Raw genomic sequence first — 12,547 nt, forward strand, 5'->3', positions numbered from 1 at the left:
GTTTCCGATCCGCTCACCAAAGCGCTGCCTGTGCCATTTTTGGGGCGATTTGCCTATAATGGCAGGTATAGGGAAATTGCTAAGCGCTTCATATAGCGATTTCCCCAGCGCTTTTAAGAATAAATACATTGTATTTATTCTTTTCCGGGTCAAAGAGTTCACTTCTTGACTTGCGTCAGGAAGTGAAAAAAACAAATCGCTCTGCAAAAGCACTTGCAAAAGCGCTTTACGCAAAATCGCAACGTGCTGGTGTACATGACTGCTGGTAAAGGGGAAGCATGTATGAACAATCGGCTGCCTGAGGTTCCTGAGAGCTCTCCAGAGGTTAAAATCAGTAATATATTATAGTTTCATTATTGTTTAGAGTTCAATCCACAACAGTCTTTTATTTTCTTCTGTTATAGATTCAATACAAGAAGGACTACGAGAAGATGAAGACCAAATATTCTGTATCCCCGGATATGATTCCAGTCCAGCTAGCTAAGAAGGCCCAAGCAATTGCCAGTGGTATCAATTATAAGCGCCTCATTCATAATTACTTTTACCCTCCTGATAGTGTCAACTTGGAAAGGGCCAAGAAGGCCAACACCATTCAGAGTGATGTAAGTAATCTTACTATTCATATTTTGTCGCTTTAATCTCATGGGGTAAAGGGGAAGTTTTATGAAAATTGATTTTGCCATGCCTCTTTGATATCAATGCATTTTTGCACGGACCACGTGGAGGTGATTGAAAGCGGTGCTCGTGCAGGTGCAGTAGAGGACGACCTGGCGAGGCACCGTCGTGGACTGGGGGCCAGCGGGTGAGAGTTGAGCTGCGGCAAGGGACATAGTGGCTGCCAGGGGCTGGAGGAAGCCCGGGGTAAGTAGATCTGGGGGTGGCATGATTTGATTGATGATTCCTTTAAAGGGAACCTTAACAGAGTTCAAATAAAAAAGTTTCACTTACCTGGGGCTTCCCCCAGCCCCCTGCAGACGCCCTATGCCTGCACCATCACTCACCGATCATTCGGTCCCCCGCCATGGCTGAGTTTCGGTTTTTCAGCAGTGCACATCCTCGATCATCCCGTCCCGTGTGGCCGTCTTGCGCCTGCGCAGCACGTGTAATACGTACGTATGTACAGGTAGTACTAAGTATATACGCGTACTGCGCAGGCCCAAGTTGGCCACAGACATGGGAGCGCGATCGAAGATGCGCGGCCAAAGCTACGCAGGCACACTGCTCGGCAAACACAGGACGTTTGCAGGGGGCTGGGGGACGCCCCAGGTAAGTTGAACTTTTTTTTTTTTTTTTTTTTTTTTAGCCTCGGTTAAGGTTCCCTTTGAGCATTAAACGAAAATAAATTGTAAAAATATGAAATAGCAGCATTCTATTTGGCCTTTTCATCTCTCTTTTTCATCATGTCTATCTTTTGTAGATAGATAAAAATAGAGGGAGGGAGGGAAGGAAAAACGAGGAGGCAAAGATTGAGCTTGTGTTTCACAAAAGAAAGACATTTTATTAATGACACAAGACACTTTTAACTTAACTGAGACCACACTGCAGTATGTAAAACCTCATTCTTTGTATCACCTTTGTATTTCTATCTGTGTCCTTTTACTGGAATCCTTTGTAAATATATTATATCTATGTCATTACTTTTTATATTTTAACTGTAACTATTTTCTGTTTTCTAGATTGATTATAAATCTGATTATAACAACTGGGTGAAAGGATCTGGATGGGTGCCTTATGGATCCCTGGATGCAGAAAAGGCCAAGAAGGCTGGACAAATCCTGGATGAGGTAATCATTGCATGACTGCCAGGAAAACATAAAAAAAGAGCATTCTTGCTGTGTATTTAATTAAAAATCATTTACCTAAATACCCTATAAAGCAGAGCCAAAAAGAACGGGAAGGACTTCCCACAAGTTCATTAGTTGTTTTTTTTTTCTCTTACATGCTGTGTGGTAGATGTCCTCAGCTTTTTATAAACTGGTAAAGTGCCTTTGTGCTGCTTAATATTCGCAGATTATTGTCCCCACACTGTCAGTGTCAATACAAGTAAAAAGGTGCGGGGCGCAATCCCCTTGGGTGACACCGCTGGGCCTGGCTGCACAGACCCAAGTCAGCCGTATAGCTGACAATGTGCTGTGTTGTTATGTGGTGGTGGTGGTGGTAGTGGTGGTGGTGGGGGGGGGTTAGGGTCTACGGAGTGGTGCACATTTATGATGTCAAGGGGTGTGAGGGGAGAGCAGTGTGAACAAGTAATTTTAGGTAGAATGTGTCAGCTGACTTTGAAAATACTGTATATTGTATTTTGAACAAATTTTTTGCACACTTTTTTTTTTTTTAATGATGTTTTAGAATGGCTTTTTATTTTGCCACTCATGTTTTACTAGGTGTGTCAGTGACCACGCTTGTTGAGTAACTGCAGTAAAGAAAATTGAGTTCACTAAGCTGACTCTGTTGTTTATGTATTGTCTTGATTTTTTTTTAAATTCAGAATCGGAATCATTTATTGCGCCAAATACAAACATTGTACCCGGAATTGGTTTTGGCTCATACAGGTTCTTGAAGGATGAGGGATAATGGCTGAAAACCAAGAGCAGAGCACTTGGCAATCATCTGTCACAGGGCAGCCATCAGGGGGGGAGAACTGACACTGCAGTGAGGGGCCCAGAGTTTCTGGGGCCCTGGGCCCCCCCCCAAAGCGCTGGAAAGGCCGTATGTTCTGGCTGTGGGCCTGTGGCTAACCAACCAGCACACCTCGTTCCAGCACTGAGAGAAGAGTGACATCAGCGCTTGAACGTGGGAACAGATTAGTGAGCTGGCTACAGCGGACTTTCTATACTGGGGCACCACCTATATCTGGCTACAGGCTACCTATACTGGGCCACCACCTATACCTGGCTACTTATACTAGGGCTGGAACCACCTATACCTAGCTACCTATACTGGGTCACCACCTATACCTGGCTACCTATACTGGGGCACCACCTATACTTGGCTACCATTACTGAGGGTACCACCTGTACCTGGCTACCTATACTGGAGCACCACCTATACTTGTCTACTTATGCTGGGCCGCCTATACCTTGCTACCTATACTGGGGGCACCTGTACCTGGCTTACCTATACTGGTGCACCACCCATACCAGGCTACTTATACTGGGGCAACTATATCAGGCTACCTATACTGGGGCACCACCTATACTTGGCTACCATTACTGAGGGCACCACCTGTACCTGGCTACCTATACTGGAGCACCACCTATACTTGTCTACTTATATTGGGCCATCTATACCTTGCTACCTATACTGGGGGCACCTGTACCTGGCTTACCTATACTGGTGCACCACCCATACCAGGCTACTTATACTGGGGCAACTATATCAGGCTACCTATACCGGGGCACCACCTATAGTTGAATACCTATACTGGGGCACCTGTATTTTGCTGGCCTATACTGGAGCACCAGCCATACCAGGCTACCTATACTGGGGGCATCTACACCAGGCTACCTATACTGGGGCACCACCTATAGCTGGTGGGAACCTATACCTGGCTACCTATACTGGGGGCACCTATGCCTGGATACCTATACTGGGGGCACCTATACCTGGCTAAGGCAAGGGGACAAGCTGAGACAGAAGGGGACAAGAGGAAATACAAGGGGATAACAGAGACACAGGGGGAACAGAGGCGGACAAAAGAGGCACAGGGAGAATAAGAGATAATACGTAAACATGAGATCACACAGTGGGACACAAAAGAGGCACAATCTGAGGTGAGACAGAGGGGGATAAAAGAGGCACAGGAAGAAAAGAGGTGGACAAAAGCGAACGGATAAAGGATAAGAATGGACCTACAAGTCCCTATATCATTTGTTAACCGGGGACTACATGTATTTTGCTAGTAGTTGGCTCCACCCACAACATGCCATGGTGGTCACACCCATTTTTTGCCACATGACGCTGTGCATGCCACTTTCTTCAGTGTCGGAGCCATGCACATTTTTCGCTGCAGCACACTTCACGCACGGACACGGGGGCAGGGTGGCTAGTGGGCGGGCACAGCAACCAGTGGGCGGGCCAAGGGAGGGGAGGGCCAGATCTGATGATGTGTGAGGGGCCCCAAAATTTCTGATGGCGGCCTTGATCTGTCATCCCTAAGGAGACAATGGGGGGGGGGGGGGGGGCAGAGGGAGGTGAAGGTTCAGCAGTGACGATCCTGTTCTTCATTAAAGCAACCTGGGGTGATGGCTGATGCTGCTGAGGATCCCGATTTCTGACATCTGGCAGTGCTGGCCAAGGGGTTAGAGCTCAAAATGTGCAGTAGTGTTAATTTCTGTAGTGGGTCCCAACTCCTGGGCAGCATTCAGCAAGGCTGGTCAAGAAAATCTGCCTGTTACAGAAGTGTCCCCCTTACTTCCAGTTTAGTGGCTGGCATCATAGAGGGGCTGAACCAGAGGTGTCCCTGCTGCGGTTTATTGTTTTGGGTGACGCCAGTTTATCCTCAGTGTACAGATGAGCTGCTCGGCTCACTGAAAGGAAGGCAGCTGACTTTGCTAAATATTTGTACTCAGACTAGAGTTTCACCTGAAAGGATCACAATAATTTTTTTAAGCGACAAAAATCTAGTTTGCGTATGTAGCTTTAGAGACAAAGCTAGATGCGTGGAACTACAAAACCTTCAGAAGAGGCAGTCATCATTTTTCATGTTTTGTTTTAAGATTTGGACTGAAATGCTTAGCATGTGCACAGAATACACTGATTTATGTTATCGGAGATGTAAAAAATAGTGGTAAGCCCATAGAGACTTTAAAGTCCTTTATGTGCAAGTAAGCAACGAAAATGTTTGCATATCTTACTTATACTTTTTTTTTAGGAGCAGATTTGGCTAGACTATATCATGTTTGGTTTCTTCTTTTCTTTTCTTTTTTTTTTTTTTTTAGTGGAAATGTGGCATGGAGCTGATATCTTATTAAATATTCTTCTGAATTTCTGCTTCTTTTCTTTCGTCCAGAAAAAATACCGTCAGCATCCAGATACTATAAAGTTTACATCAATAGAAGATGATCCTGTTTTGGTCCAAGCAAAGATTAACCAGAAACAGAGGAGCGACGTAAGTGCTTTGTAAAACTTGTCACCCCTTCCTGCTTGTCACAATATATTACTTTTGTGAAAAGTGCAAAATGCAAATTCTACTATTTTACATTCTTTAGGCTCAACTGATGAGATCTTTTATATTGATATCAAAATCACATTATTTTGGGGTCTACAGATAAGGATTTTTGTATTTTATTTTTGGCGTTACATAGTGTTACATAGTTGCATAGTTATTTGGGTTGAAAAAAGACATACGTCCATCGAGTTCAACCAGAGAACAAAGTACAACACCAGCCTGCTCCCTCACATATCCCTGTTGATCCAGAGGAAGGCAAAAAACCCTTACAAGGCATGGTCCAATTAGCCCCAAAAAAGAAAAAAATTCCTTCCCGACTCCAGATGGCAATCAGATAAAATCCCTGGATCAACATCATTAGTCATTACCTAGTAATTGTAGCAATGGATGTCTTTCAACACAAGGAAAGCATCTAAGCCCCCTTTAAATGCAGGTATATAGTTTGCCATAACTACTTCCTGTGGCAATGCATTCCACATCTTAATCACTCTTACTGTAAAGAACCCTTTCCTAAATAAATGGCTAAAACGTTTTTCCTCCATGCGCAGATCATGTCCTCTAGTCCTTTGAGAAGGCCTAGGGACAAAAAGCTCATCCGCCAAGCTCTTATATTGCCCTCTGATGTATTTATACATGTTAATTAGATCCCCTCTAAGGCGTCTTTTCTCTAGACTAAATAAACCCAGTTTATCTAACCTTTCTTGGTAAGCGAGACCTTCCATCCCACATATCAATTTTGTTGCTCGTCTCTGCACCTGCTCTAAAACTGCAATATCTTTTTTGTAATGTGGTGCCCAGAACTGAATTCCATATTCCAGATGTGGCCTTACTAGAGCGTTTAACAGGGGCAATATTATGCTAGCATCTCAAGTTTTTATTTCCCTTTTAATGCATCCCCAAATTTTGTTAGCTTCAGCTAACGAATTGCGTACATTTTAGTCTATATTTATTGTTTTAGAAAAAGCTTGGAAATGTGAAACAAAATTCCAGTTCTTTCCATTTCCTTTTTTACTGTTTCTCACAGTAATTGGACAGATACAATTTTAAAGAGATTCTTCTCTCCCAGTTTTTGGGACTCTAAAGATGTATGGTTTCTACTTAATGATGATTATTATGCAATCTGAAAATAAGTGTGCTTGCCTCACTTTCCATAGATGAATGTATATCGCTGTTATGTATAAAGCCACATCGGCTCTGCTTAATGCGCCTCATTTACAGGATAGAAACACCAACATCTATTAAAGCGGTTTAACACCCAGCATTACAACTTTGCTTTAAAAGATTGCTTACAGCTTACAAACTATTATGCCAGATTTTTTTTAAGCAGAAATTCACTGAATGGGTTAAACATGACATTTTAGTGTTGGATTTAACTAGGAATCCGCTTCCGTGCTTATCTTTAGTTACAAATGTATCTTTATTTGGAATACAAATAGACCTTTGAAAAGCCGTGCTTATCTTTAGTTACAAATGTATCTTTATTTGGAATACAAATAGACCTTTGAAAAGCCTGCCGGAAGCCCTCTTTGTTCTAGAAAGGTGTTTGTTTGTTACATTGTAGATAGATACATTTGTAACTAAACCTCAGCACGGAGGAGCATTTCTAGCTAAATGTAGCACTAAAATGTCATGTTTAATCCATTCAGTGAATTTCTGCTAAAAAAAAAATCTGGCATAATAGTTTATAAACTGTAAGCAATCTTTTAAAGCAAAGTTGAAATGACCACTTTAATCTTAAAATTGTTTTACTAGCGTTAGTATTATTCTGTTAACCACCCTGGCGTTCTGATTAAATCGCCAGGGTGGCTGCGGGAGGGTTTTTTTCAAATAAAAAAAAAACTATTTCATGCAGCCAACTGAAAGTTGGCTGCATGAAAGCCCACTAGAGGGCGCTCCGGAGGCGATCTTCCGATCGCCTCCGGCGCCCAGAATAAACAAGGAAGGCCGCAATGAGCGGCCTTCCTTGTTTTGCTTATATCGTCGCCATAGCGACGAGCGGAGTGACGTCATCGACGTCAGCCGACGTCCTGACGTCAGCCGCCTCCGATCCAGCCCTTAGCGCTGGCCGGAACTTTTTGTTCCGGCTGCGCAGGGCTCAGGCGGCTAGGGGGGCCCTCTTTCGCCGCTGCTCGCGGCGAATCGCCGCAGAGCGGCGGCGATCAGGCAGCACACGCGGCTGGCAAAGTGCCGGCTGCGTGTGCTGCTTTTTATTTGATTAAAATCGGCCCAGCAGGGCCTGAGCGGCGACCTCCGGCGGTGTTGGACGAGCTCAGCTCGTCCAGACCGCTCAGGTGGTTAATATACATTTAATTTTTTTTTATTATTATGTTCATTTAATTCATTTCAAAATTTAACTTATGTCTGTGCATTTTTTTTTCTTTTTGAATTCTATTCATTTTTGGTTTTTTTTTTTTAAATATTAATTTCAATATTGCATCTTCCAGTTAAAAAATTGAGTTAGTAAAGCTACGAACATACATTATCGTTGCCTGTTGGGAAATGATGCCTATTTGGTGCCCGATGCTTTACAGACACCTCGCTGGCCAACACAAACAATGAGATTGGGTTGTTTGGGCGTCATAGGTCATTAAGGATCTCACATGTCGGATCCTTAAGTGTCTTAGGATGGCCAACGTACACACAAAGCAGTCTTTATCGACTGTTTCGGCTGAATATTATCTAGTGTGTGTACATAGCTTTAGAGTATCAGAGTCATCCATTTCCAGGAGCTTCTCTGATTGGGTCTAACAAGAATCTCCAGGAGTTGATCTATTAAAAAAAAAAAGCCTGCTAATAATGAGGCTTACAGTGCATAAACTCGTTAAAAAAAATTAAATTCTCCTTTCTCAATACCAGGAAAGCAGTTTTAAGCTTTTTGGAGGTTAAATTGCCGTTTTTGCCTCCAAAAGAAAGATTTTCCCCTCCGTCCCATGAGAACAGTTCAAAGCAAGGAGGTGTGTACCGGCGCTAAATGCTATATATACTATGCTACCTGAGGGGATAAGCAACCAAGTAAATCCCTATACTCGGTACATTGGGTGTTCATATACAATATTAGTTTCGCTGGTGCAATAAAATGTTAGTCTTACCACCCAACTTACATCGAGATGTGAAGCACACTGGGTGGTAGCAAGGGTGATGCTAGGATCCTAAGAGATCAGGGGCACTTTTGAGCACTTCAGCCAGGAAATGGGTGTGGCCATGCACCAGAATGTGGGTGTGGTCATAGGTGGACCCAAATTTAAATAAACTTAACAGCGGTCTAAGTAGGCCTGCCCAGCAAAATGTTGGCTGAAGCTCCCCTCTCCATTAATAAAAAACAAAAAAAAACAAAAAAAAAAAACCAGCATATCATGTAAATAGGCAGTGCCAATTAAACATGACTAGGCAGAGTTACCTGGCTTCTGTGCTGGCTGGTCTGACTTTCTGCTGGGTGGACTTTCCTGCTGCCAGGTTATCTGGCGGTCCCCCCATAGCATTCCCTGACCTTCTAGTGGACCCCCTCCCTTGCTCCCCTAGGGTTCTCATTGAGGCACCACAACTCCCAGCATGCCCCATAGAAGAACCACAGCTCCCTGCATGCCCCCAAAAACCATCACAGTGCCCGGCATGGCACCACAGCACCAGTATGCCCAATAGAGGCACCCAGCAAACCCCTGATTGATGCACCACAGCTCCCAGCATGCCCACAATTGAAGCACTACAGCTGACTCTTCCTGGGTAATATCCGGGGCACCCCAGAATAGATCCAGGGCACGTGCCACTGATCTTCGGGGCTAGCAACGCCCCTGGGTGGTAGTAAGTTATTTAACCTCCTGATAGTTCGTGTAAAAGTCTCCCTCCTCCCATACTTTAGGGAATTCTGTGGGCTGGCACATAGATCCTCTATCTGGCATGCTCAATTCTCTTGTGTCTGCCTCTACTTCTTCTTGTGTCACATTCCAGGGCGGGCCATCACTAGCTAGAGCTACGGGGTGAGAGAAGGAAAAAAATATACTGCAAACTGCACGTACGCAAGATGTTGCACGTACGCAAGATGTAAGATGTGTATACACTTAGAAAAGAGTTTCTCTATTGGTAAGCACATAAAATAATGTATCCCGACCTGGGTTTTGGCGGTGTGCTTTTGTCAAGCGTTTGACTTCCTGTGAGAAGCACTGATTTTACTAATTTTGTTACATTCACTATTAGCTCAAGGAAAAAATAAGTGCAGAGGGTTTTGAATTAAGATAATAGCATTTATTGGCTAAATGCTAATATTTTTATTTTTATTTTTATAATAGCATTTATTGGCTAAATGCTAATATAGTGATAATCCCGAGTCTGGCTCGGGCGGGAAATCTGTAGTTCAGAGTGGTAACACCGAGCTGGATCCATGGGAGGAGTGTAATGTGCATGGCTGCCACAGATCTATCTAGCGGTATGTTTTTTAGGGTCTAAAAGCTTGTGAGAAAAAACCTAAAGTCTGGAAATAATAATAACGCTAGGGCGGTTAAAATGCTTTCTCTGCTAATAACTGATGGCTCACACGGTACAGTTCTCTACCACGACAAATCAAATTGTGCTTTGACCAATAAAGATATTTCATTTGTGTTTTCAGGTCATTGTTTGTAGCTGCCGTTTAATGTTAAATGATGTGATTTTTACATCTTATTCGCAGATTCTGTACAAAGAGAAAGGAGAGAAAACTCTTCACAAGTATTCTTTACCTGCTGATATTCCAGAGCTGCTGCAAGCCAGAGTTAATGCCTACAATATAAGTGATGTAAGACACACCCCTAAATATTTAACACCTCTACTGTTCCTTGTCCGCAGTCCTGTCACTAAGTGACGTCAACTCTTCTCTGCTTTTTAGAATTGTTACAAGCATGGACTGGAAGAACTAAAGGCTAAAGGATATGACCTGAAAATTGATGCTATCTCAATCAAAGCTGCTAAAGCTGCTAGACATGCAGCTAGTGATGTAAGTATAACACACACACACCTTTACATGCTATAATATTATCATACACACACACACACACACACACACGCACTAACACTATACTATTCTCATGCACATATATATAGACACACATGTCCACTACAATATTTTCATACACACACACACACACACACACACACACACACACACACACTATTCACATGCACCGTAGAGACAAGCAACCACTACAATGCGTACACACACACACACACACACACACACACACACGCACACACACACACACACACACACTATTCACATGCACCGTAGAGACAAGCAACCACTACAATGCGTACACACACACACACACACGAATTAACACACATACCACACAGACACATGAATGAACACACACACTCTGATATTCACATACACAAGGACACAACAATATTCTCATGCACACACACAGATACAAATACTTTGACATTGACGCAACTCATTTTTCAGGAGAGGTGTGTGTGTTAAGGCTACAATATAATGGAAGTAGTTAGTAATAAGACTATATACTGTATACTGTGCAAAGCATGGGAAAGGCGTTGACGCTATATAAATATTACATAATAATTTTAGTAAAAGGAAAGCGATTGTATGGCAGCCTCCATATACCTCTTGCTTCAGGTTCCCTTTAAAGCTATAAATGAAAGCATATTATATACATACGCGAAGGCAACATTGCCACCTTTAATCTTATCACACTTATAGATGTTTAAACATCTAAAATTCTAGCCATGATCTGATCATTTGGTTGCATTTTTTCACTTTTCTTAGGTGCAATATAAAAAAGCTTATGAGGCCAAGAGAGGAAAGCTTGTTGGTTTCAGAAATCTACAAGATGACCCCAAGCTTGTCCATTACATGCACGTGGCCAAGATGCAGTCTGAACGTAATTACAAGAAAGACTATGAAAAGCTGAAGACCAAATACAACACTCCACTGGATATGGTCAATGTCGTGTCTGCCAAGAAGGCTCAGACTATCGCGAGTGGCATTGGCTACAAGCAACTGCGCCATCACTACACCTATCTGCCGGACGCCATGAGCCTTGAGCTGTCCAAGAAGATGATGGAGATCCAAAGTGATGTGAGTTAATTCATATCAAGAATATAATATTTAAAGTGGGATAAAACTCTGACATAGCATTCGATAACAATGTGTTTTCCTACGTTTTATTACCCAGGCAGTTATCATATTTGCTTTAGTGCACAAGTTGTCTGTCTACAAATTCTCAAAGTACAGTTTATCTGTTCTGAAAGCTGTCATTGCTTTTTATTGCCTAGCTGCTGTATTTATACAGTATGTTAAAATCTATCTAGTGATCACTTCTCAGCTCTCTGCTTCTGCAGCATAGAGAGCTCATTTTCAGCACAGCTGGGAATGTAGCAGACAAAGGAATGCAAACAATAGACAATGTTATCACCTCTTCAGATGCACCCAGAAGCTTTCCACTGAAGAACAAAGTGCTGTGTTTAACTGTTTGTATGCTGTTCTGCTAAAACATTTTGTCGTAGTGGATTTTATGATTTTAAATAACATTTTAAAGCAAAGAAGAAATGCTAGATTTCATACCACTTTCACATATTTCTCGAACTGTGGAACATGCACCATCAGTGGTTCTCCATCTAAGCGTTAGCAACCTTTTTTAAGGCTAATGTTTTCTGATTGCTTATGGTGGTACTGGCTACATGATTTCATACAAGTTACTTCATTTGCAGAATATCTACAAATCTGACTTGAACAGCTGGGTGAAAGGCACAGGATGGATCCCGATTGGCTCTCTTGATGTAGAAAAGGCCAAAAAGGCAGCCGCGGCTTTGAATGAGAAGAATTATCGCCAGCACCCGGATACCATTAAGTTCACAAGTGTTACAGATACCCCAGTCATGGTCCAGGCCAAGACCAACGCCCTTCAGCTTAGCGATGTAAGTAGCCATTAGAGTGACTTATTACTCATTATCGTTCTTAAGTTTAACTACATATTGATACATTTAGACCCCTTTTTGACAGTAGAATATGGAGGCGTTAATTGAGGATTTCAGTAATCCTACATGAGCATTTATTGTTGCTGCTTAGGTTTTATGTTTGTCATAGAACTCCTTGATCTCCCTAAGCCCAATGTAGGGTCATGGCCTTGTGGAGACCAGGCTACTTTATTTTTTCTCTGGAACTTGCACAACTGCTAGGATTCAGAAACCCACACATTGTATTGTGGCTGGGATGTGAACTATTAGAGATCAATAATTAATCAATATTCAGTTCAGAAGACTTAGCCACTAGCCGATTGTGAATTTGGCACGCCTACCCGAGATGTCGCAGCAGAGGGGATGATGCTTGGATATATATACATATAGCGGCAACAGCAAGGGGTGAGGTTAGCGTAGAGGAGATGGCAATACCAG

General features: G+C 42.7%; 1 protein-coding gene across 16 annotated transcripts in view; it reads left to right on the forward strand.

The window, feature by feature from the left end:
* Positions 1–12,547, forward strand: part of NEB (nebulin) — a 321,375-nt gene that overhangs the window by 70,327 nt on the left and 238,501 nt on the right. For all 16 annotated transcript variants that reach the window (XM_068245793.1, XM_068245797.1, XM_068245803.1 and 13 more), the window contains 7 exons: positions 405–602; positions 1,677–1,784; positions 5,009–5,107; positions 9,828–9,932; positions 10,023–10,130; positions 10,920–11,231; positions 11,864–12,070. In XM_068245793.1, coding sequence (XP_068101894.1) covers positions 405–602; positions 1,677–1,784; positions 5,009–5,107; positions 9,828–9,932; positions 10,023–10,130; positions 10,920–11,231; positions 11,864–12,070 — 1,137 coding nt within the window. The remainder of the gene's footprint in view (positions 1–404; positions 603–1,676; positions 1,785–5,008; positions 5,108–9,827; positions 9,933–10,022; positions 10,131–10,919; positions 11,232–11,863; positions 12,071–12,547) is intronic.

Source organism: Hyperolius riggenbachi, chromosome 7 (assembly GCF_040937935.1).
Source record: "Hyperolius riggenbachi isolate aHypRig1 chromosome 7, aHypRig1.pri, whole genome shotgun sequence".
In the NCBI taxonomy this organism is placed as follows: domain Eukaryota; kingdom Metazoa; phylum Chordata; class Amphibia; order Anura; family Hyperoliidae; genus Hyperolius; species Hyperolius riggenbachi.